The sequence below is a fragment of the Sylvia atricapilla genome, chromosome 6 (assembly GCF_009819655.1).
Source record: "Sylvia atricapilla isolate bSylAtr1 chromosome 6, bSylAtr1.pri, whole genome shotgun sequence".
Lineage (NCBI taxonomy): Eukaryota > Metazoa > Chordata > Aves > Passeriformes > Sylviidae > Sylvia > Sylvia atricapilla.
In genome coordinates, this window is record NC_089145.1 from 28,725,263 (window position 1) to 28,753,148 (window position 27,886).

At 48.2% G+C, this 27,886-nt stretch overlaps 1 protein-coding gene across 1 annotated transcript in view; it reads left to right on the forward strand.

The window, feature by feature from the left end:
* The window catches only part of SLC8A3 (solute carrier family 8 member A3), a 111,414-nt gene extending 84,149 nt beyond the window's left edge, over nt 1-27,265 (forward strand). Inside the window, exons 3-7 of the mRNA XM_066321332.1 lie at nt 5,754-5,857; nt 23,902-24,026; nt 24,561-24,660; nt 25,790-26,065; nt 26,388-27,265. Coding sequence (XP_066177429.1) covers nt 5,754-5,857; nt 23,902-24,026; nt 24,561-24,660; nt 25,790-26,065; nt 26,388-26,764 — 982 coding nt within the window. The 3' untranslated portion in view covers nt 26,765-27,265. The remainder of the gene's footprint in view (nt 1-5,753; nt 5,858-23,901; nt 24,027-24,560; nt 24,661-25,789; nt 26,066-26,387) is intronic.
* Nucleotides 27,266-27,886: the final 621 nt, after the last annotated feature.

Consider the following 27,886-nt stretch of genomic DNA (forward strand, 5'->3'; position numbering starts at 1 on the left):
GTTTCACATTCCAAAGTCACACAGACCCACACAGACACATCCTCTTAAACTTCTCAGCAATAATTCCTACAAATGAGAGTGTCCACACAAAGAGATACTCAGTATTTTCTAGCACATTAATCAAATAATCATTCAGTTGTTGCCTTATGTGTTAGAACTGGACGTGTTGTCAAATAAAATGATTTTATAGATTATCCTCTGTACTTCCCAGATGGGGAATTTAGCAACATCATGTGCACAAAGTCCTTTAGGAGAAGATCGATGTCTATTCATTTCATCTTCTGTTGCTTACTCAGGGAAATCTCATTCTTAATGTTGCTCCCCAGAGGAGCTTTTCTATCCTTGACTTTTAAAACCAGTGATTGTTTTTAAGTGTATGTTGAAAGCAGACCCTGGACTGCATTAATCTGAAGGCTATTGGGTGGCAGCTTGCAATGACCTCAGAGAAAAAGAAGCAAAGTGAGCAGTATCCTGACTTCTGTATCGCCAGATGTTCCCTGGGAATGGCTGGCCCTGCTGTGTCACAGGCCAAATTGAAAGCATTGCTAGTCTGCTGAAAGCTGCACTGAGCCCTGAATTAAAGAGCCCTTCCCATCACTGTGCTCATGCAGGTGTTGAGATTGGACTGTGGTGTGGCTTGGTGCTGGCACTGGGGCTTTGTGTTTTGCAGAGTGGCTCCTTACTCCCAGGAGAGGCTTTTGGATGGTCTGTGTTGTTCTCTGCTTTTGAGCTGTTTGAGGGGTGTGTCTTGGCCCTAGTCAAACTGTCAGAGAGAAGGGGGAAGGCTGGAAAGTGTCATCCTTTCCCCATGCCAAGCGGCCAGAGGCTGGGGAATGAAAGCTGCTCAGCTGAGCAAGGTAGGCTTCCGATTCCTTTTTTCCCATCGTGGTGAGCATGCCCATCAGGGCTGCTGCCTGCCCCTCTCGTGCCCGCCTCTGCCTCCATTAATTTCAAGAAGCTGTCATGATGTTCTTGCAGCAAAATGTTCCCAAGCCTGCTGCTCCCACGCGCTCTCTGCCTCTCGGTGTCCTTCTGTCACATCTCTCACATTAACGTGACGTCTTCCCGGGGCAGTGTTACACTCCAGCCCTTCTCTCCATCCATCTCTTCCACTCTCCATGCCTTCCGAGGAGGCAGCTCTCAGTGTGGCTGTAGGTGAGAGATGAGATTGTGTGGGAGCAATCTGTGTTTTGGCCTCCAGACAATTTGTGACAGCTCAGGATGCAGCTGTATTTATGGTTGCTTTCATAGGCCTGGAGATGAGCGAAATGCTCACAGAGGTAGGGAAGCTGCAGAGCAGGGGAAAGGGCAGCCCTTACCGGCCACAGTAGACTGGGAGGGGTGGCCTGATGGGCCACCACAGCCCCCCCTCCATCAGCAATGACCTTTCTATGGTGACAGTCACGGGAGCAGCCAGCCAAGAGAAAGGCACTTCCCCTCAAGGCAGCAAACCCAACACTGTGCCCCCATCTGTGCAGAGTGGCCCAGGAGCAGGAATGCTGCTCTTCCCTTTGCCACAAAATCCCAGGGAAAGGTTAACTGCTCCCTGTTATGGGGCACTGCATCTGTGAGCCCCTGTGAGTCCCATGTCACTGCACAGTCCTTGCCAGTTTCTGCCTTGCTTCTTTCCTCCTTGCACAGGGAGGTCTGGCAACACACTGACTCTGCACCAAGAGCTGGCACTGGCTGCAGTTTGGCTCCCATCATCCCCATCCCACCCTACCTGAGTCCCCAAGCATCACCTCCGGGCTCCTGCTGTGTCCCCAAGGCTTTAATGGGGTGGAGGACCTGCTGCTCAGCAAAGCTGGAGAGGTCGGGCACCACCTCCTTTGGGATTCAGTCAGATGGAGAGGGGATTGCAAGGCCCAGCTGGTGTCCATGCAGGCTTTGGCCTGTTGCTTTGATCTGTCCTTCACCTGTTGTTTCAGAGCTGGATAAAAGGTTCTATATAGAGGGCATTATGGAGCTCCTTGTGTTGAACAAAAAGTGTATGGTGAGAGGGAGGGAGGAAGGAAGGAAACTCAAATGGTTTGCATGCATAATATTAACTGTACAAAGCCTTAGAATAGCTTTGTTGCAGTACATAAGCTGACCCCCAAGAAACAGGGCATGTGGCGCTTTTTCCAAAATTTTGCAGACAAGCAATACTGAGTATTTTGAAGCTCCTAGAATGGCAAAACCGTAAACAATGCTACTTATGAAAAGGATTTTTAAAAGCAACCCACGTCCAGAAGGCACTGGCTGCTTTCGAAAACCCCACCTTCTGTTTTGTAGTAATGAGCAAGAAAAAGATCAGAGCTATGAATCAGCTGTAGATTTAACTCAGCAAATTGAACAAGCTTGGCAAACTATCAGGGGCCCAGATAACATCTGGTTCAAAAGCCAAATGCAACATCTCCAGCAAAAATGCAACAAAAAATCATCATGATGAGGTCTTACCAGAGCAGCAACATTTACACCAGAGATAGACCTTTTAATATTTTTTAGGCTGGATTAGCAGAGATTGAAGGAGTCTGGATAAGGGAAAGGAGGCTTGCTGGCATTGGTGCAGGGTATGGGTAGAGCAAGCACTAGCAAAAATAAAGCTGATTTAGCTCAGAAAGAAGAATTGGAGGTGATTTTTCTTGCATATTCCTGTACCAATGGATAGGCAGACATTGTCCAAACTCTACTCCTACCCCTGTGCCATAATTTGAAAGAGAAGAGTTGGGATCAAGATCAAGACCAGAGTCAGCACAGGGAACAAGATTTCCACAGATGGAGTGCAGGAGCAATTATAACTTGAGAGTCAAATTGTAGGATGACCAAGTAATTTAGTGGTCATTAATGATATCAGTAGGAATGCAAGCTGCAGTGATGATTTTCCTAATCTGTGCTGAAATGGTGGTTTTCCAGAGGTTGCTGGCTGTCGCAGCATCCCTAGGATGCAGGGCTGGACTGCTTGTTCTCTGAAGTGTTGTGAGATCAAAGATACAGGGTATATTTAATGCCGAAGACTACAGGCTGAGACACATAGAGATTTGAATTTGGGTCTATCTTTCCAGATTGCCAGTGATTGTGATTACCACTCCTGCTTTTCTCTTCCCTCCCATTGCCAGTCAAGACTGACTGTGTACAACATGCACCTAGGCCTGATTTGACTGCTGAGGATGGACAGGAAGAAAGAGGAGGCTGTTGCTGCAGGGCCACGTGTGGGTACAGAGCTGTGGGAAGCAGGGAATCTTTCACTGGCAGGAGGGGCAACTTGCATGGTGCCTCTTGGGGAAATTGTTTTGAGGTAAGGGAAACACTTTTTATGTGGAACCAACTTCTAGTTTAAAAAATGTAGTTCCAGCTTGGGGTTGGGGTCAGCTAGAAGTCCAGGAGCCCCAAGATGGCAAGAGGATGCCCATTCAGATGAGTTACGTGTGCAGACAATGTTGTATTTAAGAAGGTGTTATACTAGCTTGGAACCAAAGCACCAATCTCTTCAGACACAAGTGAGGAATGGGACTGCAAAAACCTTTGCAGCCCCTGGGAGAATGAGGGCAGTGCAGGGGTCATTTTGAGCTTGCAACAGTCGGTGCAACCTGTCTGTAAGGAAGCAGTGGGTTAGCAGAATCTTTGACATGTTTCTCTTTTTCTCTTTGGGTGTGAAAGTTGTGGGACAGTAACCTCTGCATAAGGCATGTATTTGCTGTGAAGGAAACCATGGCACAGTGAACTCTTCTTTTCCTACAAAATGGTACAAGAACTTGTAAGAAATTTGCTAAAGGAGAGACAGGATTTGCTGCCCAGCTGCTCCAGCAGCCAGCACTTCTCAGAGCAGACCAATGAAGCTGAGGCAGCAGCATGGTGCCAGCAGGGTGTGTGTGCATGTGTGGCTGCTGTTGTGCATGTGTGTGTGTGTGTGCGTGTGTGTGCACAGGGGTAACTGGGTGGGGGAAGCCTGCTTCTCTGCTGGCCATCAGACCTCACTGCCCACAGGCCGAGCCCTGAGCCAGTTTGCTGGGGGATTGTTTTTGTCTAACTTCACTTTGTAGTTTGGCCTGCCATTCTGCCTTTGGGTTAAACAAAAAGTTGGCCAGTGCCACTTGCAGAAGGGGGGCTTTAGCCTTTCTCAAAGGGCCATGTTAAGTTTGTTCAGTGGGTGAGAAAACTTTGACTCTCTAATGTACCCATTTAACTCCGTTCTTCCTTGACTTTTGCTTCTCTGTTCCCCTCTCCCCTTTATGACCCTTATTATTTTTCCATCCACAGCAAAACAGTTCACATCAAGGTAATTGATGATGAGGAGTATGAAAAAACCAAGAATTTCTTCATTGAGCTGATGAGCCCCCGCATGGTGGATATGAGTTTACAGAAAGGTGTAGTACTGGCCCTGCAGACTAACATTAACGTTCTTTCCTCCTCTCTCCATCTCCTTCCTCCTCTTCTCTTCCTCTTTCTCTGACGTCTCTCTGTCTCCAACTGCTCTGCCCTAAACACTGCTGTGCGCACACACTGTGTCACATGGTACCCATGGGGTGGCATGGGGAATGGTGCTGGGGCTGCTGAGAGGCAAAGTGGGCAGGGGAGGGGAGGAGAGAGAGAAGGATGGAGAGCAGTCTTGCTTGTCCGTATTTCTGTGGTGACTGAGAGGAACCTTCTGCCACCCCCACTGGAAGGCCAGAGCAAATTTTGTAGTGTCAGTGAGAAGATGCTGGCTAGAAACACATCCAGCACCCTAGGAGATCATCACCCAGTCCTGGTCCTATGGGTTGTTCCAGTCAGACCTATTTTAGAAAAACACATGAACTGAGGCCTGGCAGAGAAGCAGCTCTGTGACTTTTCAGAAGCACTGAGCAAAGACTGTGCAACCCCTGGTCTGGTTGTCACAGAGCAACTGTGGGAGCAGGAGCTGAGGGCAAAGAAGAGCTGGTGCCCACTTTGGTTTGCCTGGGGGCTCACAGCAGCTGTGTGCATTGCAGGGGTACTGGAGGGAGCCAGATGAGCTGGCCTCAGGGGGAAGAGGCTAGACCTACTCCAGTGCCCAGGCATTTCCTTTTGAGCCTTGGAGGCATTGTCCTATTTTGTCCCCTGTGAGGTCCCAGCAAGAGCTGTTCATCCCCTGGGAAGACTTCATCCTCATTTGAGGAACAGGACAGGAGGATGACGAAGATACTATCAAGGAGAGAAAGCAGTAAGATGTGCCATTTTAAAAATGGGAGTTAGAACCATCAGCCTCCTTAGCAGCTGGTGGAGCGGTAGCCACTGGCAGAGACCTACCTCACCCCACTGGGGAATGTATCTCTCTCTTCTCCTCAGGTTCCCAGCCCAAAGTCCTTGCAGATTTATTATTAATCGTGAGGGTATTATTACTGTATTTATTATTAATGGTAAGAAGAAATTGGTCTTCCATCTAAAACACAGTGGGTAGTTCAGGGTGGTGGTCCCTGGTGCTTTTCAGGCTACTGATTCCCTTTCCATTACCATCTGACACTGAAAAAAAATGCGCTGCAGAAATCGCCTTCCACTAACCATCAGCAAGGTCCTCCTCCCACTTTTCCCTCCCTCCTCACCCCTTGCCAGCCCCGTCTGCCCCTCACACCCCGCTCCCAAGGAGCCGCTGCGAGGATGCTGTGTCCGACAGGCAGGCCGATGATGCCCACCGCCCCAGTGGGGAGGGGCTGCGTGCCAGGAGCCCCCGCCGCTGCCGCCGCTGCCGCCGCTGCCGCCTCGCCTCCAGCCAGCTGACCCGCTGTACACGGTTGTCTCTCTTGTTGTCCCTACAGGAAGACCATAAGGGTTAAGATAGTAGATGAGGAGGAATACGAAAGGCAGGAGAATTTCTTCATTGCCCTTGGTGAACCGCAATGGATGGAACGTGGAATATCAGGTGTGAGATCCTTTATGAAAAAAAAAATGCAAAAAAGAAAAAAAAATCGGAATCAAGTATCCAAACCCCAAATCCAGAAAATATAACCTTCTTTCTCCTCCTTACCCTTCCTCCTTTTCTCCTCCTCCTGTAGAGGGATCGACTTTTACTCTTTGCCCTCCTGTATTCTTGCTCTTACCCTGTATCGGTGTCATCTCTGCCTTTAAGAGCCTAGCTTACTTCTGATCCTCCTTTTGTGCAATGCTTGAGTCTCCGAGGCTGTGTTATTTTGATTGGGTTTCCTTGTCTTGATCTGTTTTTTGTTCTGAGCACACCTTTGCTGTTCTCCCTGCTCCTGCTTCTTTGCCAGGACCTTGGGGAATGTGAAAGGCAAGAGAAGGGTGTAATGCATGGCTGCCCCCTTCAACTCCTCCTGTACTCCCCCTGTCCTTCCCTCTGTTGTTGCCTCCAGCGGCACTGTTTGGGTGCTCTTGGGTCCCTAAGAAGTGCGGTGAAAAGTCCATAGGAGAAGAGAGAAGCTGTGAAGTAACTTGTCTTGCTTTTTTTTTTTTAAAATGATTCTTCATGTCTTCCATTTAAAAACCCCTTTAATGTGTCACAGACAGTCACAGTCTGTCATGCAGAGGGTGTGAAGCTCTACTGAGGTCCTTCTTCATCAGCAGTGAAACCCAGGATCTCCCTAGCAGACCAGAATTCATAGCTGGAATAAACCCAGACTTATGGTTGTGTCTTGCCTACATCTATCTTTGTCCTTGTCCTATATGTGTTTGACCCCTTTCTCATGGAGTCTTGCCACTGGCTTCACTAGCTTTGAGGTGGCCTGGGAGGGCCAAGGTTTAAACAGAGGCACTTTACAAAAGGGAATTCAAATCCACCTTCTGGGTGCCTGTTGCAAAGTAGAGCCAGACATGCGTGCCCGCAGGCTTATTTCTGCTCTCAGGTGCTGCTGTTGGGATGGGACACCTGGCTGCTGCCTGTGCACTGCACAGCACAGCTTTCCCTTGCTGAAATGTCTTCTATTTCTTACCTCACTGGCATAGCAGCTGCCCTCTGGCCAGTCCAAGCTCCCATAGACTACTCTGTAAGATGTTCAGGATAGACACAGGTTACATTAGCATTTCAGTATCGTACAGCATCCGTGGACTTGTAGAGTGTAAACCCATATTTTAATACTGTCAGATTGCCTCCTGCAGCCCACAGGCAGTGAGAGATACCAGGTTTCACTTGGTCAAGCACAAGCCCTCAGTCTTCACTGAAGTCCAACTGACCTTGAGCAGAAGCAGTGATCAACCTTGCCGTATCCCATGGGAGTATGTCCCAGCAATCAACTGCCCTCCAGGGTAAAGATGTGAGCATGACTTCTAGGTAGAAGTTGTCTGGCCTCAGATTGTAGCCACTAGTTATTTTACTACTTTTTTCCATGCCACAGCTTCCATGTAGGTATCTACATGTAGGTATCTGCTCACTACACTCACAGTACATTCAGGTTTCATCTTGGGCGTTGTGAAGGCCAAATGTTCAGTCCTGGATCGATGTCTTCAGTCCTAGAACCACACTGGGGTCTCCTCTCCACATGTGTCCTTCCCATCTATGGGTCTTCCACCTCCATCTCAGCAGGTTCCGGAGGAAAATCACAGGCCCCTGGCTTTCTCTGCTTATGCACTTGGCAGCTTGGAGCAACACAGTGAATTTTTTCTCAGCTGGTTGTTCTCTCTACATCCTTTTCTAAACAATGAGCAGAATCAGAAAACAGAGTCAGTAATGGGCTGTTTTTATGAAGTCCCACATTTTTTTTCCTACAAAGGTCGCATTGCACCTGGCTGAATAAGAACAAGTGTTTGAAAAAAATCCAAGTGCCCCCTGAAGTGCACTAGTTGTAAAACGTCATTATTACTAGGACTACAGAGCCAGTTTGCTGTATCATATGTTGCTTTTTTACATCTATATCAGCTCCAGTCAGTGTGATTGTCTGATTTGCAACAGGCAGAGAAGAGGTCAGAGCTGGACTAAATTGATCTGCAGCACAGAGCCTGCAGGCCAGGAGGTGAGGGCATACCCTTGGATAGACCCTCTTTTGCCTGGAGAAAGTAAAGGACCATGCCAGGGAGGAGACACAGGGCCCTGGTTGGCCTCAGTAAAGAAAAGTCAGAGTGAGAGCACCATGGTTTTAAAATCTAAGAGGCAGGAGATTAAAGTGCATTTGTAAATGTTGCTGGCACAAGGTGGCACAGTCGCTACACTAAATCCAGGGTATCTGGAAAGATCCCCAGCTCCATAGTGCTGCACTTCGTGGCATCTCCGATGAGCCCACCTTGTGCCTGGCATGAAGAATTAGGAGCTACGTGAGGCTTTCCCATAGAGAGCATTGTGAGCGATCAAGAGCAGATGCTGTGGCCAGCAGCTTCACAGAATTCATGCATGAGCAGCTGGCTCCCGGCAGAGAGGAGGCAGCCTGGGCCACGCACAGGCTTGCATATGCTCGGGCATCATGCGACGTGCCGTGCGGCTTTGGGAAGGGACGCTCGTGCTGACTCCAGCACACGTGTTCCTGCCAGCATCATGCAGGTGCTGCCATTGCCCTGTGCCCACAGACAGGGAAAATCCCACACCACAGTCACCTAGCGGGGATTTTTTTGGGTTTTGTTGTGGTGATGGATGTACCCCCATGTGACTCACATGGCAAGGGCAAAGCACAGCTGTTGCCTTTCCTTGGGGGCCCAGGCCTGGTAGCTTTGAGGTAGAGTCTCTCTGGGTTTTGGCATTTTTTCCCAGTGCTGCAATAGATGCCGTTTTCTTGACCGTGTGTCCTCGTTTTGTTGTTACTCCTCACTTAGCTGTGTCACTCTGAGCCTGTGCCTCAGTGCTGTAGGAGGATTGATGCTCTCAGCTATTTGCAGCATCTTCAAAACCTCTCCTGGCTCCTCTGGAAGCCGGGTGGCATTGGGCACCTTAGATGAATGGCAGTAACATCTGCAATCTGGGTCATGCAGAGACAGCCAGTTGTGCCTGCACTACCATAGCTTTGTGCTGAGGGCCCAGGACTTCTCGATGCAGAGGACAGCTCTGAGCTTACCTTAAGGATACAAACTAGGTGGCAGTGATGAAATCAGGGGTGAAATGTTCCCTGAAGTGATGGCAGAACTGATGACAGGGAGAAGTAGTATGTGCTTTTCAAAGCAGCCTGGGGCAGAGTTTGAGTGTTTTATTTTGGGATGCAGAACCTAGTCCGGAGCCTGGTGCTATTCAGACCCAGTGTGCTGTCCCTGAGGGTACCCACACTACTGCAGGCTGCAGTGGCAGTGGTTCCTGACAGACATGCAGGGGAGGAGGATGGCAGGTGGGAGCAGGGCTTGCTACCACACGGTTGATTTGTATTATTGTCTGTGCTGTCCTGTACACCTGCCAGTACAAAGCAGTCACCTCCAGTCAAGGGAATTTCTGCATGGCCCTGATCAGGGGTCTCCAGGAGGATCTCTGTGAGGGCCAGAACTCAGCATGAAATTCATCCTATTGCTCTTGCTCTCTGCACCCGCTTAGCACCTTACTGGAGGAAAAATCATCTCTACTTAGAAGTCTTCCTGTGGTGGTCCAAACAGAAATGCCTGTTTTGAGGTTGACCAGGGCTTGCAGAATGCAGAACAGCCACTGATACAGCCTTTGAACTGGAACATTTAGGGTCATCTGCAGATGCTGCTCCTTACTGTTCATCTGCAGTTACATCAGTTACATCAGTCATGCTGCTTTGAGCCTTGGGATACTCAGTTGTTAACCCTTGCTGCAAGGAGAGCTGACCACTTACTCCTGCTGTATAAATGCTGTATCTACTTTGTCTCACAGGTCATCTGTTCTTTCTCACCAATCACTTTCCCTAGGCGGAATTTTTCAAAGTCTTTCTGATCATCCAAACAAGTCACATCAAGTAGTTTTACTATAGCAGCTCTTTTTGTTGATGTGCTCCAATAATTCAAAGATATGAGAAGAGATCAAAGATTGGTATCTTGCCAGCCTGGCCTGAGATGACCACCAGTACTGACTCAGTAGTGGCATATCAGATGTGCAGAGCACTGGCAAAGATGATGCTTGCTGCAAGTTTATTGTATCAAAGTGGATGAGTGTTACTAAAAATAAATCAAAGAGACTCACATTCTTTGGTTGGTCAGAATGGTAAATGTTGCTTTTCTCTATCCTCCTGGCCATTTCCTGGGTTTCCTGACCTTTTTATCCTCTCCATTTCTAAGAAATTAATCTTCAAATCCTTCTTGTCTCACTTTTCCTCCATTTGCAAAGTCATGTAAACTGAATCCCTGTTTACTGAGTGTTGCAGGGTTTTGAAACTTCACTGCACCTTGAACCACGTTTCTGGGAATCCTTTTGTCAGCATCTTTTTAAAGGGTTCCTGCAGGGAAATTAGTCTGTTCCTTTATGACAAGATGCTGTCTGTTGGTTTGACTCTTGCTCTCACAGCAACTCTGCTATCATGTCAGCCCACAACTCAGAATGAGGATTTTGCTGCTATCCCAGCAAGATTTTGAAGTAATATTTTCTTCACACATCGGCTTTCACACTTTTTTCCACAGCCCTGGATTACAGGAGAAAAACTTGCTTTGTGCTCCCTGGAGGAAGTTGCTCTTCTGCTTAAATTGTGGCTAATCTTAGTGTTGATACAGCCTGAATGGCAAGTGAGGCTACTGTGGAAGATTTCCCTTGATTGCAAATAATGGTGCAAATGGCATTTGGAAAAATATGTTACAAGAGGGTTACTGGGAATCAGCTTGTGAGAATTCAGCTCATAGCACCGTGGTGGAAGAAGATTCAACCTCAGGGCTGATGCTTGAAGGCTGAGTCTTGAGGGTCATGTTTCGTCAAAAGGACTGCCAACCTTCATACGAAGTTTTGCTTCAGAAAGCATGTCCCCCAAAAGATACAACTTTTCTGGAAATGGGAATACAGATGGCTGGTGAACACTGTTAACAGCTGGTTGGCATTCCCTGGCTTGGGAGGATTTGGTCTGAAGTCTTCTCAGCCCTCCCAGCACAGAGTCGATTGGTGCAGACAAATCTCAAAGCACATCTCCTTTTAATCAAGTGTCAGCACCTCTGATGGGAAAGCTTTGTGCCCAGAGGGAGGATTTAACTGGGAGTCACAGAGGAAGGGATTAAGCTGCAAAGAAGGAAGGATTCCCAGCTTGGATTGATCCATCAAGTTATCTATATCAAAATACCGATGACATTATTTGACTTGGTACAAAGATCCATACCTGTTTAAGATAAGCTGTATTGATACATGTGCTGCAGTTTTCTGAAGTGCAGACAGATGCTGAGAAACTCCTTCATCAACTCCATCAGCTGCTGACGAGAATAGCAAAAAAATGTTAGATTGTTGTTGCCTCATTCCCTCAAGGTTTAATAATTTTCTCACAGCTCTGTGATTAGGCTGAATGCTGCTGATTCTCCTGATGGAGAAGAGTTTCTTGGAGTCTGCAAGAGCATTGCTATTGACTTCAATAATGATAGCACTCAGGTTAATGCTGCAAAATCTCTGCCTTGTTTAGCCTATAAAACCCCCCATGCTTCCATCTCTATTAGGGAATTGGTTAACTCACCGCAGTGAGCAAATCTGGAGGCAGAGCCTGTGTACAGTTACATCAGTAAGATGGAGGACCATTATCTCTTTGGGGAAGTGAGCCTGTGTTACGTTTGGTCACTTCTTGGTCACCTTTGAGTTGCAGGGAGTGGAGATAGTGTGTTCTTTTTGCTTTTAGTGTCCTGTGACTGCCCTGCTGTGTAACTGAGAGTCTCCTCAAAATTCATCCTCCCCTCCTTCATTTCAACTCACTCTCTAAATCCCAGGCATTTAACGAGGATCCTCGTATCTACACAGTGGCTTCTCTGAGTCTTTAGGGATACTGATTACAAAAGATTTATGTTAATGAAGAATGAGTCCAGAATAAAGCATGCAGCATAGTCAAATCTCTCAGCGAGGTAAACAGCAGAGCAAAGTATTTCACTGTTCAGAAAAGGGCTGGGACACACGTTCAGCACCATCAGGTTGCTGTAAACACAGGATTGCTGGATTGCTGGTCTGCTTTAATCCCAAGCCTGGTTCCTCTTGCTTTAAGCTTTCTTGGAGTTAACACAGGTAATGTAGATAATGAAATTCCTGATCTGTAACCCACACCAACATGCATATCCCAGCAGAATTTGACCTCAAAGTATACCAAAAACATGCAGATTACATGGCTTATTTTCAGCAGCTTTTTAAAATTCAGGTCTAAATTTTCAGGGTTGGAAAAGGAGGCAGAGTTCCTCCTTATGCATGCAATTTTGACTTCACCTAGTCAAAACCGAGCCTTCAGGGCAGAGAAACCCCAGTGAAGGAGGAACAGGGATATCCGGAGCTAAAGGCTTTGGGTCCTCCTGGGTGAGTCAGCGTCACAGCCCCCTTTTCTGCAGGCACACGTGTTTGTCCACAGTCACACCATGCAGGGGTTAGGTAAGGGATACTTGGGACTGCTATTTTGGATTTGGCTGCGGAGCTAATTTTAGCAGTTCCCTGTACAAGTACACATGTTAAGCCTCTGAGACTACCTGAGATGCCAAGAGCAGTGAGGTGGCCTGGCTTGGCCCCATAAGGAGCGTGATGTGCAGAGCAGCAGTGCAGGAGATGGAGGGGTGCCCTGGGGAGGACTGGAGGGATGCAGCCCAGGCTGGGGAGAGTGGAGGGAGGCTTGTGGGATGGGAACAGCACGGAGGCCATCAGTGAAGCTGGTACAGGTACAGCATCCCCAGATGGGCTGTCAGGAAACATTACAGGTCAGGGCTAAGGGCACATTAGCAGATGTGTGTGCAGGAAGAAAGCTTTAGTCCGTGAAATCATTTTCTTGCTTGCATGCACAGCATTCACTCAGAAATATAAAGATAAAATAATCCTTTGGCTTTCTGCATGCTGTATTCTTGATGTTTCATTCATAGCTTTATAGGCTTCTTCAAATATTCATGTATCATATCATAAGTGAAAGGGAGAAAAATTGTTCTTTTTCAGGCTCACAAGCAAATGGGGAAAAAAATAAACTCAAATCCCAGAGCAGTATAATAACAGTTTTAAAAAACATGAGGAACCAATGGGGGGTTTTTAATAGCCACAGTAGCTTAGGGTTCCAGGATTATTTCATTATATTACATTTGAACACCAAATGGACCCATTGTACTAATGGTTGTAATTGCAAAAGGCATATTAAATTTCTGCACATTGTCTGGAGATCCAGAAGACCACGGAACAGTAAGGAGGTTGCATGACAGCGTGAACTGCAGCAGGACAGAGCTGCAAGGAAACTCCAGATTCATTCTACCAGGGGTACTGATGAGCCTGTTGGAGACTTCAAGGAGAGGTGTGTGCGTGACAGGAGGTGGTGTAGGCAGAGCAAACATCCCATTGCATCTTGTGGCTCAGTGGCACTGTACTTAATGCAGAACGTACTCATGAATAGTTTCCCCAAAGTTTCTGACTCTCAAAAGGAATTGACCCTGAAACGGAAGGGATGCTCAGCAAGAAGCCTCTTCATTTCACCTTTCACTGTGCCTCTACCTGCCTGCATGAGCAAGGAAGATCTCTTGGATTGCCCACAGTCCTTCCTCCTGGGGAGATGGATCAGTGGATGAAGATCTTGACAGGGTCAGTGTCTCTCTGCAGACTGTTGGAAAGCTGTGCCCATGGTTGCTTCTCAACAAAGCAAAGAAGTAACTGGGTGTCAGGACTCAGGATTAGTTTTCCTGGCTCTGCCATGGATGTGCTGTGCAACCTTTGATAAATTGCTTAGGAAATCACTTTCAAATGGCACAGATACAATTGGGTGCATCTATATAAAAGTGCCTGCTTTTCAGAGGCCCGAACCAGCAAGTCTGGGAAAATTAGCACTTTTGGACTGCAGCCCACTTCTGAGTTTGCAGAATGTTCCCTTTAGCTTCTTTTTGCTTGCTTCACCATCTGTCAAATAGGGCTGTTAATACTGACTCTGTACAGAGTTTTAAGCTTCTGAGACTAAAAGTGCATGATAATAAGTGTTAGTAATTACAATACTATCATCACATGCAACCAAGTCTTTGGGGATTCGTTTGCTGTTTGAAAAACAAGTAGAAGTTAAAGCTAAGGCACAGACTTGGTGCTTGGCCCCTCTCAAAGAGCATTTGAGGTTTTTTGCTATACGGACTCTGCTGTAACTGCTTTGATACCTGGATGTAAACTGTAGCTGTCTGGGTTACACTTAAGAAGGATCCAGCCAGATGTTTCTTTGTGACAGCTCTGGGGAGTGGGGAAATCAAGAGAGGAGAGGGTAGGGGGTCACTGCCCAAGGGGGCTGGGCTGTGTCTATATGGAGAGCCAGGGTAAGGTGATCCCTTGCAAGGATCTTTGCCCCTTTCTCTTTCCCTCCCACCTCAAATCTCAGGGGACCATGAAGTCACATTTCCTGAGACCACACAGTCACATTTCCTGACAGGCAGTTGCATCTCACTATGGTGACGTTTCATGGCCTGTGTCCATGCAGCACTGTCAGGCAGACCAGCAATTTGAAACAAATCCAGGAAGACTCAAACAGTGATGCTCTACGTGTGTCTATGCTCCTCTAGGCACCCTGACCCTCTGAAAGGGATACCTGTGGGGTATGGGATAGGTCTAGGTGAGCCTGGGCATCATCCTGAGGGATGATGCATGGCCGTGTTACCCCCTGCCCCTTTTGACACTGGAGGCCATCTGTTTTATCAGTGCCTCCCTCTGATGCTGCTCTTCTCGATGAGCTCCCCATCACCTTCTCTTCTCAATACCTACAAGTTCATTTGGGCTTCTCAGCTGTGTCAAACCCTGCCACAACCACACATACCTGGCTGCAGTGAGGGCACCTCCCACGCCTTTGGGCCAGTTTGGGTTGTGTCAGGCCCCAGTGGCAAGGGTAACTGCCCTCCTTCCCCCTTCCCCTTTCCCTCCTTGCCACTTCTCCCCAGCTGCATCCCATCCCTTTGCCTTTGTTGGGGGGGAAGGGGTGACTTTGGGGAGCCAGAGCCATGGTGCTCACTGGAGCACCCCAGTCTCCTCTCCATCTTGCTGCTGTGGTGTCTGCTCCCCAGCCTGTGCCCAACATGCAGCCCTGGTGAGCTCGCACGCTGCCTTGCACCATGTCCATTGCTCACTGACAGCCTACATCTGCAAAACAGCTTTTTCCTAATGGATATTAACTTTTCCCCTCTTTTTCTTTTCTCTCTCTATCTTTCTCATGTTCTTCTCTCACCACAGCCCTGCTGCTCACCCAAGGTAAGTGCTTTTTCTCCTTTCCTCTGGCTGCTCTGGCTCTCTTTTTGTCCCTTTTGGTGTTTGTTGTGTTGTAGACAACCCCAACTCATGGTGTTTGTGTCTAGCATGAACTAGTTGGGAGCAGTACAATTAAGAAAATAACAGTGATTGATTGACATCTAAGCATTTCCCATATTACAGATTTTTCCTTGCAGTTTGGGGGAAATGATTGAGACAGAGTTACAAAGCAGCACATGCAACTGTGCCTGGTCTGAAGCTGTGACTCGAGCCTCTCTTTAGGCAGCTCTAGTGCTTGGGTTGTGCTGATGCACTGGAGAAGAGGGGGATTTCTTCAGGGACGTGGCATTTCTGCAGTGTGGAACAGTGTTGCCTGGGCTGGGCAAGGGTGCAAGGTTGTGCAGGTGCCCCCTTCCTATGGAGGGTCACACATCGCCCCTGAGTGCCTTCCCCCCTGTGCTCTTCACCTCCCATCCTAGGGGGTCCCCTGGGTGTGCCCAGGTGTACACCAGAGCAGTGCTACCACAGTACAATCAGCACCATTTCCCTCCTCACCCTCAGCTCTGGTTCTGCACTCTGCATCTCCTGTCCCTGTGTCAGGATTTCATGTGTATTAATACAGAGCCCCTCTTCCTTGACTGAAATCCCCATTACACCGGTCTGTCTTTATCCCACTGTGGTGCAATGTACGCCTCTTGTGCTGTTGTTGTTCCTTCAATTCCAGGTGTGATTACTGTTGAATTTCCACTAAAGAAGCATTTCTTGTAAGATAAAGGTAGGCATGCAGGGTGCAGAGAGGAGCTTGAAATCCCACAGGTTGGTGAGCAGAGCTGAAAACCAAAGCATTCATGGTGGCTGAGCTGGGCTTCAAATCAAAGTAGCAGCATCTGCTACACAGTCTTCAGTCCAGCCCCTTTTTGTAGGATGCCAAATCTGCTGCACAGGGGATGTCCTGAGCCCATTGGACTAATTAGAAAATTGCTAGTGGCAGGCAGAAATCCCCAGTTCCCCAAGTATCAGCTTAGGGTGTTTATGGAAAACTCCTTGGAATGGTTTGGATGGTTTTCTTTGTTACCTCTTCAGATCTGGGAGGAATGGAAATAAGTTGAGCACAGTGTCATTCCCAGTAATTTCATTGCTTTAATTCAGTAGCTGCCTAATTTGATCAGAACCCTGGGAACCAAATAATTTCTATTAAGATAACATAACTTTCCTCCCTCTGTTTTGATCCAGCCTGATTGCTTTTGGCAGCTGTTATTGGAGAACTTGATCATTAGCTATGAAAAGTTACTTTTTGGTTTATAAGGAAGAGCCTCCTCTCTGTCTGGTGAGGGGTCCGTGGGGTGCCAGGCAGCCTTGGGGTGCCCTCTGAGCATGTGACGTGTGTTGGGCTGCTGGTGCTTGGCCCCCACATGTGCTTCAGTCCAGCAGCAGGCCAGCAAGCAGGCACGTGCTGGAGTGTCACTCAGCAGCAATCATGGCTAATCAGTGGGGAGAGAAGCGACGTCCTCGTTTAGTCTGTGTCATGTTAGATTTAGGTTACACAGGCACACGGGAATCTTTGTTTAAAAACTGTATTGTTGAACATTTCAGTGGAATCCATCAGTCGCTCACCTCGTCCCTTGCCTCCTGGAGCAGCTTGCACAGCCCTTCCTGGGCAGCATCCCATTCCTGGGGATGTGTCTGTGGGACTGCTGGGTACCCTGACTCTCCTCTGCGGCCCTGGGGCATTCCCCTTCCCATGGCACCATTTTGGCAGCCCCTGCAGAGTCAGCAGCTGCACAGCCCCCACTCAGAAGAGTGATCCCTTCTCTTCACAGAAAGTGGGTGTCCTGATGGATGGGCCCAAGTGACAATGCCGCTCTTGTCCCAAGAGCCCTTACCTGGGGAGAAATGAGGGATCCTGACTTTGGCCCCCTCGCCTTGCAGGGGCCTCCCAAGGAAAACAGGGCTGTGAATTTTACACAAGGTGAACTAACTGGGCAGGGCACCGGTTCTGCTTAGCATTTTTTTCTTCCAAATTTCTTCTCTCTCTGAGCCAGACTTGCAAGGCCGTGCAACACTTGGCCATGTGTCCAGTGCTGACTGTTCAGCTTCTGAGTAGTATGGGATAGCTGTGGAGAGACTTGAGAGTCTGGGGGATTTTTTAACCTTCTGTTCAGTCCCATACTCTAGTTGAAGTGTTAGGGCATGGGTTGGACTCGGTCATCTTGGAGGTCTCTTCCAACCTAGTCATTCTGTCATTCTGTGACACTGTGACACTGGCAACGATCTCTCTTGTATGTTGTTTATACAGGGAAATGATACCAAAATGCAAAGGTACTCCAGTTGTCCCTGCCTTTGCCAACAGTGGAAGAGCTGCTCTCAAGGTCTTTCCAGCCTTTACAAAAGTCACTGAAAACTTGAGCACAGCCTTAGCTTGAAAGTTCTTGGGCTCAAGTGATCTAGATCTTTAAAGGGCTGTGGAATTATCTAAACGGTAGATACCTCTATATCATAATTGCTATATATTCATCCAGTTCCTAGAAAATATTTCTAAATATGTTTCTTTATTTATTCATTAAAACTCTCATGGGCACTTTGCAGTGAGAAAGACTGAGGAGCAGAGATGCCAGTTGTCTGGCCAGCTGGGGATGGTCATGTCAGCGGCAATCTCAAGGCAGAGCCAGGAGTGGAATAATGCTCAGTTCCCAGCCCTGTGCCTTAGCCTCCCTCAAATGAATGTGCAGTATTTCCCAGTTAGCATTAAGGAATGCTGGGGTATGTATACGGGATGTATCATGTCTCAAAAATAGCTTTCAGGGCTAAGTAAGCAGATTCCTTACATTTTATAAGGCAGCCTAGACTGACAGTGCTTGTATGTCTGCATATGCTTCCATAAAGGGCATATCCATATGCTAATCTCCAAAGCCAGAGTGTCTTTTAGCCAGAAGTCTTCCCCAGTTGTGACTGACAGCTTGACAGTGCTCTGCAGAGAGGAACTTGTTCATGCTCACTATTTACTTTGTTTAGCCAGGATTATATCTTATTAAGCAACAACAAAAAGAAAGATCCCATTTTAATTGTTGTTTTAATTTCTTCCTAGCAACATAGTTCCCAAAAGGGGTGACCTTCCTGCTGATACATGCCTGCTCCAGAAATGGACAGAGACAAGATAGCTCAAGGAGTGTGAAATGGCCGTCATAGCAATCTTTAATGAATACATTGCTGGCTTTAATTCAATTTATTCAGCAAGTGTCAGGGAATACAAACTGGTCCATGGTTACTTGGTAGTCTTGCAGCATTGCCTAGGTGATGAGTATCTACCTCTCTGATGGTGTTACAGGGCCTTCCCATTGCCTGCTTCAGCTCAAAAGATGCAGTGGCCAGATTGCACCATAGAAATGGACTTCCTCTAACTTTGATTTATAATGTGTCCAGGAGGCCACAGGCAATGTCTAGTTCCCATCTGATCCCCCCAGTCTGAAGGACATTGAGTAGGCAAGCAATGCACAATGTGGGAACACAGCTCAGTGCTCCCCTTTCCCTGGGAGAAATACAAGGAGGACAGGATATGCTTACGGTATTTTGAGCCCAAGAAATGGCCTGTCATGTGCAGATCTGAAAGTGCTTTGCAGATCACTGCAGCTCAAGTCCTGGGATGGCTCTTCAGACATGAGGTGAGACAGACAGAGTGAGACAGACGTGGGGTGAAAGCTGAGCAGTGAGTGTGGCAGGGACATGCCCAGGGCTGCAGAGCACAGCAGTGGCAGGACCATAACCAGGAGCTGCTCAGCACCTTTGTCTGTCATAGCTTTAAGGGTCTGAACAAAACAGAATGAGAGCATGGAGTGATTTATCTGAGAACTTTTCCTTGCTTCCTGCACAGCCCAGCACCTAGTGGCTATCAGCTGTGGCTGTTGCTACAGCCCAAACAAAAACATACTTCATCCTCATTCTTCCCACCCAGCCTTTGATTTTACTAGACCTTTTGTCTCACCTGCTTGTAGCATATTCTAACTCATCCCTGGCACCAGGAACAGGGTACCTTGGTGCAGCAGCTGGCACAGCAGCCCCAGCTTGCCTGGCCTCAGCAGCCTGTGTGTGCTGCTGCATCACAGAGAGGTTCCTAACACTCAATGGTAGCACATACCTAGGTGCCAGAGCAGACAGGGTCTAGGAGACCCCTTTCTGGCCACCTTCTCCCGTCCCAGGGAGGAGGTGGAGGCAGCCCAGAAGGTCCTGGCAAGCTTTGTTCTTGATAGGCACAGCCAGACCTTATCAGGCTTAATTGGAGTTGACAGCAGGGAGTCCAGGGTGCAATCCACATTGAAGAGTAGGTACTGATGCAGATACAAACAGAAATCAGGCTAGTTAATAATTAAGATGCAGCTCGGCAGCATTCACCTTGACAGACTTGACCTTCCAAATTAAAATCTCTCTCCCAGCGCACAAACCCCTCCATCCTCACTCTGCCTTACTTTGTGTTTTATTTATCTCAGCCCTTGGTAGTCTTCTTTGCAGGCTGCCACACTGGAATGATGAGTGACACACCTCACAGATGTCCTGTCTCTGCTTCCTGGAGGAACCCTCCAAGATCCCAGCCATACACCAGTCTGTGTGGGAGCCTGTTCCACACTTACTGTGGGGTTAGCAACCTCCTGCAGCTCTACAGGCAGGCTGGTGCACCCTGTGCTGGCTGAAGTGCTTCCCTAAAATGCAGGAGCGTTGGGATTGTTCTCTGTCACTGGGTTGTAGCAAGAGTTTTTTCCTTCTCAGCTGTTGGGTCAGTACATACAGGCTCAACTCACCCCTCAATATCCCATTGAAACAGGCAGATCCAACAGGCCTGGAGCAGGCTTAGGATGGGATCTGGTGTTTTGCAGAGCTTGACACTGATTCCTGCCACAAGATGCTCCTGTGTCCTAAACAGTAGGTGGGCAGAATTGGTGGAATCATGTAGGTGTTTCATATTGCTCTTTCAAGGCGTTTAGCTGCCCACCTTAACTGTATGGCAAGTATAGGTTTGGGAAAAAAAATATCAGCCGGGCTCCTAAATTTGTCCTTGCTGCCACTGTCTTAATTTCAGAGGACAGTCAGCAGCCTGGTATTTAGCACCTATGGGTCACTTGCATGAGTGCACTGAGCAAGAAGATCCAGCACAGTACTGACATGGGAGTCTTATGTTTTTCTCCTACATCCTACATTAGGATGGAGCCTCAGTGAAAATACAATGGCAGCTTAAATGTTTTCACATGCACCTTTGAAATTTACTCGGTTTCTGTGCTTTGCCTTTCTGTTGTACGTTCACAAATGTGACTGCATTTTAATGAGGCATTAAGGAATTACCTCCTTTCTTTCTTATCCAAAAGCTTCCACTATTAGCATTTCTGTGAGGTACCCATTTGGACATGCTCCCTGTGCCTGTTCTGTGGTTTACTTGCAGCTGACATTGAAAGACTTAGCTTGGCAGTCATGTCCAATCATCCATCCCCACAGGATGCCCTTGACGTGCCTTCTTGGATGCCCGTGTTCTTCTGTCTGCACCCCAGCTCACTGTACCCATGGCAGAGGAGGTGACATCAGGGCCTCCATTATTCATGTCTCCCTGGATGTGCTGTCAGTAGGCTGAAGGTTTCCATGGCCAGTCAGCTTATCTTCACTCCAAGTGGCTTACCTAGGGCTTGAAGTTGTCTCTGATGGCGCTTAGTCTGCTGGCGAGGTGCCTTCTGGAATAGCAGGACTCCCACCACCTTCACTTTGTGGGGTGTCTGGTACCAGGCTGATGCTAGTCCAGCCCCTAGGCTGACACTCTTGGACATGGTTGTGTTGCTTGATTTACTCTTTAGAGCTGCCTGGCAAGTTTTCCTTGCTTGTTGGATCAGTTGTTGATCCACAGGTGACTTGCAGAGACAACAAAGTCACATGCTAGAAGGTGCAAGGTTCTGTGAACACATGCATTCCCATGCAGCCTGCCCAACAGCCCTGGACATGGCATACACTGAGAAGAAATGCAGAAGATTTTTCTCCTCAAGGAGGGATTCACATTTTGCACTGTCCTGCCTGGTGCAAGTACATAAACTAACATAAGCAACGTTCCAGGTTCTGGGGTAACGCTGTGTTGGATACTATTTCCTATGGAGATAAAAAAAATTGCTGTACTGCACGTGCCTGCAGACCTGCCTGCAGTTCAGCCTTGCCTTGAGGCATAATGTTTGTGTGGGACTCTATGTTCTCTTACCATGCCAAAGGCTTTTGTTAAATCAGTTAGACTGGGGACTGGGGTTTCATTGCATCATTTCTCCTGGAGTTAAGCTGAGGAAAATCTGTCTGATATTCACTATTTTCAAAGCATTTCGTCAGATTCCAGACATTTGCTTTCTGCACTCTGCAACTTAGGCTGGAGCCTAAGGGACTGCGGTGCCAACTGTGACTGCAGCTTTTCAGACGTAGTTATTCCAGGAAAGGTTGTAGTGGGTCAGACTGTCACCAGGTCTGGGCTTTGCAACCCTGCTGGGATGGCTGTAGTGCTTTTGCTCAGTTCTGTACTGTCAGCACGTGTCAGCATGTGCTCATCTCAGCTCATCTGCCAAGTTGGGCTTTGTGGAGCTGAGGATGCCTTTGCCCCTGACCTTCAGGTTATGGGGAGCTCAGACAGAAGCAAAGTCACACTGTATGTGCTATGGCAACTGATGTGTGAGCTCCTGCATTTTCATGGATGGATGCATCTTCACACACTCCCAACTAGAGCAAGAGACTGGACTTTCTTGTTCTGTGTCTTAGAAAGAGATGTACATTACATCTGACTCCTTGTTCCAGTGAATTTAAGTACCTTGAATCTTGTTTTTGATAATCATCAGTTCACTCCAAGTGCCATGTAAAGCAGAACATTTTCACAGAATCATGGAATCATTAAGATTGGAAAAGACCTCCGAGATCATTGAGTCTAACCTTTGACCAAACAGCACCATGTCAACTAAACCATAGCACTAAGTGCCACATCCAGTTGTTTCTTGATCTCTTCCTGGGATGGTGACTCCACCACCTTCCTGGGCAGCCTATTCCAATGCTTAACTACCCTTTCAGTTAAAAGATGTGGCCCCTGCATCCCCCAGTATCCTGCATTGCCCTTCTTCCTCTCCAGGTGCTGTGCCCCTCTGTCTCTGTAATTTTTTTCTAAACTTACGGGGATTCCTAAATCCAGATGATGCTGCCTTGGAACTAGGTAGTGATGGTTTTGATGCACATCATTGATTTTAAATGATGGATGCAACTTTTCTGTTTCTGTGATGGGTTATAATAATGTCACCTGCCACAGGTGTTATATGTTTTATAAACTCTGAAGGTCTTGCAAGGCTTACAGTCTTTGCAGTCAATCTAGACAGGCAGATGAAGAGAGAAGTTAGAGTTTATAAATAGATTTCACTGGGACTGTATAGTTTCTGTGTGAGTTTTAATGTGAAGTATGAGATCTGCTGGAGTCCACATGGGATTAATCTCATCTGAGGCATTACCTGGGCATTTGTAACCTCTGCAGGAAACTTCAGGTAATATCTGACCCACTGCTTAGCCAGGACAAGATGCTATGCCTTTGTGATATGCCCTCCCAGGTTCTAAAGAGTTCCAGCTCCCATTCCCAGGTTCAGCTGGGCCCTGTATTTCAGCTTGTACATCCTGACTGGTTAGGCACAGGAAAGCCAGGGGGAACCCAGCCCATTTCTTGAGATGTCAGTTTTACAGATAACCCATCAGCATGTGCCTGCACTTAGGCCTGAGGGTGAAGGAGGAGACCTAAGCCAGAACTAGTGACACTGCCAGGGAACCCTTCCAGCTGATTTGGATGCCCCTTCCCATATGGGCAACCAGAACCCTTTTGAGACACCTTGCTGGGTTAGCTGGGTCATCAGCGAGATTGAGCCTGACACAGGGTCATCTCAGCATGCTGCTGACTCGGGTCCTGGTTTAGTTTCCTTCAGCAGAAACTAAATATGGAATTACAGAATGGAATATGTTGGAAGGAACCTTGAAGATCATCTGGTTTCCACCCCACTCCCATGGGACACCTTTCCCAAGGTTGCTCAAACACCACATCCAACCTGGTTTTGAACTTCCAGGGACAGGGCATTCGCATCTTCTCTGGATAACATGTTCCAGTACTTTAGCACCCTCACAGCATTATGAAAGGAAAAACTACTTGTTTCATTACTTTCTTCTTGTTAATTTTTCCAATTTATGTGTGGTCTACATGTGGTTGTGACTGTGTGTGTCTGAGTGTTACATCAAGCACTGAGAGGCAAAAAGAGCCAACCAAGATTTTCTACTAAAAGGGGGAATAAAAGGCTCTGTCTCTTGTTCTTTCAGATCAGGGAGCACATCAGGATGTTAGAAGTGTCTTAAAGGGCACATCTCCCAAATGGCAGAATGATGTGGTACCTTGGTCTCCCCAAAATTGTGGCTGCTGCAGGGTGATGGGATAGTGTGTGTCAACCGAGAGCACCAGTGCAGACTGAAGAAATATTAAAGGGTTTTTTGGTTAATAAATTAAAAACATGTTGCCTGTGTTCTTGGTGACTGATATTCAGAAATCCTGGTCCTTTGTTTCTGTGGTCCAACACCCCACCCCTGTGCTCCAAACTGCTGTGTGAACATAGCAAGCTGTGAGGGGGCTGCAGGAGCCCATGCTCAGGCCCTGCAGACAAGCCCTCGTGGTGCCCTGGAGGTGCAAGGCTGCTGCCCACAGCTTGGTGTTGGCCTTGCTTTCACAGAGGTGGCTGAGAGGAAGATGACAGTTGAAGAGGAGGAAGCCAAGAGAATTGCAGAGATGGGCAAACCAATACTCGGCGAGCACCCCAAACTGGAAGTCATCATTGAGGAGTCCTATGAGTTCAAGGTCAGTAGGTGTCCTAGGGGTCCCCCAGGAGGGGAAAGCCATGTGGCACTGTTGAGCAGCCTTGGAGAGCAGGACAGAGGGGACAGCATGTGCAAGAAAAGGGCTATTGAAAGAGGAAAAGAAGTACATAATGCAGTAAAGGGTGGGTGAAGTCTACAAGAAGTGTTAAAAGTAGCAGCTGCTGGTTCATAGGGGTGGGGGGAGAAAGGTAAGAAGGCCCTGCTGGAAGCAGAAGAAGCCAGTGGGCAGGAAGATGCAGGAGCAAAGCTGTCTCTGGTGAGGCAGGGTTGAAGGAAGAAGGAACTTTGTCTGGATTGAGATGTGGCAAACAAGCTGGCTCTGGTGAGGTTTGGATCAGCCAGTCCTGGGAGAAGGTGGGCTAAACCCTAGTCATGGCCTAATCTAGCTGGTAGGAGAGTGCTTGTGACAATCCCACAAGTTTGGAAAGGGTCTGTGAGACCACAGTGCACTGCAAGATCATCTTTGCCCACTAGCAGCTGGTTTAATTGCTGTGCATCTTTATTCCCACAACAGAGCACCGTGGACAAGCTGATTAGGAAGACAAACCTGGCTTTGGTTGTAGGGACACATTCCTGGAGGGACCAGTTCATGGAGGCCATTACTGTGAGCGCAGGTGAGGGGGACATTAGTAAATCCATATGAACATCCACAGGATTCATGCAGCCTGGAATGACAGCATCTCCTTGGTCAGTGATGCTCAGCTGTGGTGACCCATCAGCAAAGCCAGTCCAAAAAGCTCCTCTGCTCCAAATATAAAATATATTATAATATTATTATATTATATTAAATTATATTATAATATATATCCAAATATACTTACTGCTTTTGTAAGTACATTAGTGAAGAGCCCAGGAGATCCATCTTCTGGTGCAGAGCCCTCCAGAAGGCCAGTTTTCAAAGGCTGCATCAGCTGGCAGTGCTCCTGCTGCTTCAGTGATCTGATGAGCAGTGTACAGGCAGCAAAATCCCATCCTGGCTGGGATCCTGGCCAGTGCAGGTAGCTCCTACTGGGAGATGTCTTGTCATAGCCAGTAGAGTTCCTGGGAGTAGGGAGGGTTGCCACATAAGGACTGCAGTTGTTGTCTCATGAGGCAGCAGCTGGTGGAGGAAAAGGCCCAGAGACCTGCCAACTGTTGCCTGATGAGAGAGCTCACTGCTTTCAGAGCCAGGCAGCTGTGGGGAAGGTATTTTAGGCACATCTATGCCATTAATGGCAGTTGGGCATCTTTATGAACCTTTCCTTGATGGTTGTTTGGCTTCTGTCCCATAGGGGTGTTTTCCACCCAGCTGTAGAGAAGGCAGTGGATGGCCCAGTCCATGCCCTGCAGCAGGAGAATCAAAAGATCTTTCCAGTTTCCCAAGTCTATTACTTTCTGCTAGTTTTGGCCCAAAATGTCACTTGCCTGTGTAATTTCTTCATGCCACTCAACAGTGATCTCCACAGGTTGACTGCCTCCCGTGTGACTGCCTATGGATGGGGACAGGGCTGCCCCTCTATGGGTACAACGCCCCACTACATCAGACCCCCTCCCTGAGGGCTCTGGGGTGGCTGGGAGATATTGTTCTTGCCAAGCCTCACCCATTGCTGAAGGACTTGGTGTGCCTTGAATTCACTGTCATGGCCAGCATCACACTACCTTGTCCCAGCAGAGCAGAATCCCTGGAGCCTTGGGGTGGAGGAAACAAGCACGAGCTGCCCCAATGGAATGAATGCTGGACCTCTCCTTCCATGTTGTTTGCAGCAGGTGATGAGGACGAGGACGAGTCTGGTGAAGAGCGCCTGCCGTCCTGCTTTGACTACGTGATGCACTTCCTGACAGTGTTCTGGAAGGTGCTGTTTGCCTGTGTGCCCCCCACCGAGTACTGCAATGGCTGGGCCTGCTTCATTGTCTCCATCCTCATCATCGGCATGCTCACGGCCGTCATCGGTGACCTCGCCTCCCACTTCGGCTGCACCATCGGCCTCAAGGACTCGGTGACCGCCGTTGTCTTCGTCGCCTTTGGCACTTCTGTACCAGGTGGGGTGGCCATGGGGAGGGGACAGGGTGGGAGGTAAGTCCTCTGGAGATGCTCCTGATTTCAGGGGAGAAGTTCTGTTGTGGCATGGGGTTCAGGCTGGGAAGGGTATCCTCAAAGCCCTGTCCCCAGGCAAGGTCTGCACGCTGCTTTGTGGCAACATGGGATCTCTGAACGTAGGAGGGGATTGTACACCTCTTGGTCCGTGTCCTGACCTAGTTGGCGCCACACCTGAGCCTCCCTTGTTCCCCTGACATGAAGGGCTGTCTGTTTCCCCAGTTGGACCCCCCAGTGATTTCTCCTTCCCTCCTCCTTCAACCCCAGACACCTTCGCCAGCAAAGCCGCAGCCATCCAGGACATGTACGCTGACGCCTCCATCACCAATGTCACTGGCAGCAACGCTGTCAACGTCTTCCTGGGCATCGGGCTGGCATGGTCAGTGGCAGCGATCTACTGGGCGTCGCAGGGGCAGGAGTTCCAGGTGTCAGCGGGCACCCTGGCGTTCTCCGTCACCCTCTTCACCATCTTCGCCTTCATCTGCATCAGCGTCCTCCTCTACCGCCGGCGACCCCACCTCGGCGGGGAGCTGGGCGGCCCCCGGGGCTGCAAGGTGGCCACGACATTGCTCTTCGTCAGCCTCTGGCTGCTCTACATCCTCTTTGCCACCCTGGAGGCCTACTGCTACATCAAGGGGTTTTAGGCGGTGGAGGACGGTGCTGCCGGGGGAGGGGCCGCCTCCTCCGTTACCTCACCGGACACCAGTCCTGGGATTGCGGCTTCACCCGAGGGTACGGCTGTCTGTCCGGGCTGCCACTGCCCACACGGCCGGACAGCTGCGTGCCAAGAAGGGCAAAACCATCACAGAGTGAAAAAACAAAGAGACAAAACCCATACAAAAATGGTACAAAAGAAAGCAACAATGACAAGTGTTGAAATAAAACACAATAAACCCGGGCACTGACCCTATTCAGTGAAATTATGAAGTTTCAACCATCTCCAAAGGCCACCTCTCCCACAGGGGGTCATCTCCTTTCCTGCCGAGCACCCCTCCACTGTAAGGAGATGTTTCCTTATTTTTACTAGTTGAGAATTGCAGAAGTCTGGTTCAGGATTTGGGGGGGTTTTTTTCTTTTTTTTTTCTGTTTGCTCGGGGGTTTTTTAGTTCTGGGGGAGCACGCTGATTCTTTTTTTTTTTTTTTTTTTTTTTTTTTTTTTTTTTTTTTTTTTTTTTTTTTTACTACTTTATCTGAACAATGTTAAAAAGTTAAAGCTTCAAGCTGCCATCAGTGCTGGAATTGAACATGTGTATTTCTGAAGCCACAAAAGACTGTGACACAGTCAGAAAACTTTTTCACTGTTACCCGGTTCCTCCCCTGCCGCCTTCCATTTCTTTCTTTTTTAAGAACATCACAAGACTGATATATTTTTAATACAAACACAGACACACAGTCACACACATCTAGTGACAAAAGCTGGAGCATGTAGCATCTCAATCACCTGCCTGGGCTAAGAAAAAAGAAGGAAAAAAACCCCCATCCCTCTAATACAATACGTGTCATGTATATTTTGACTATGGCATTTCTCTTTGTATAATTAACTTTGAGCTCGTGGTACTGCAGGGAGAGAAAATTATATTAATTTACATCTGTTAAAAAAATAAAACATCCTGCCCTGCAGGGAGCAAGGGGGACAGGGAAAGCAGCACAGGCTCCTTTGGGATGGTGGTGGTGGCAAGTTTGCTGCGTGGTCCTCCTGCTCAGAGGTGGAAATGAATTCAGGAAAACCTGGATAGTGTGCCCATATGTTCCCAGCACCATCCCAC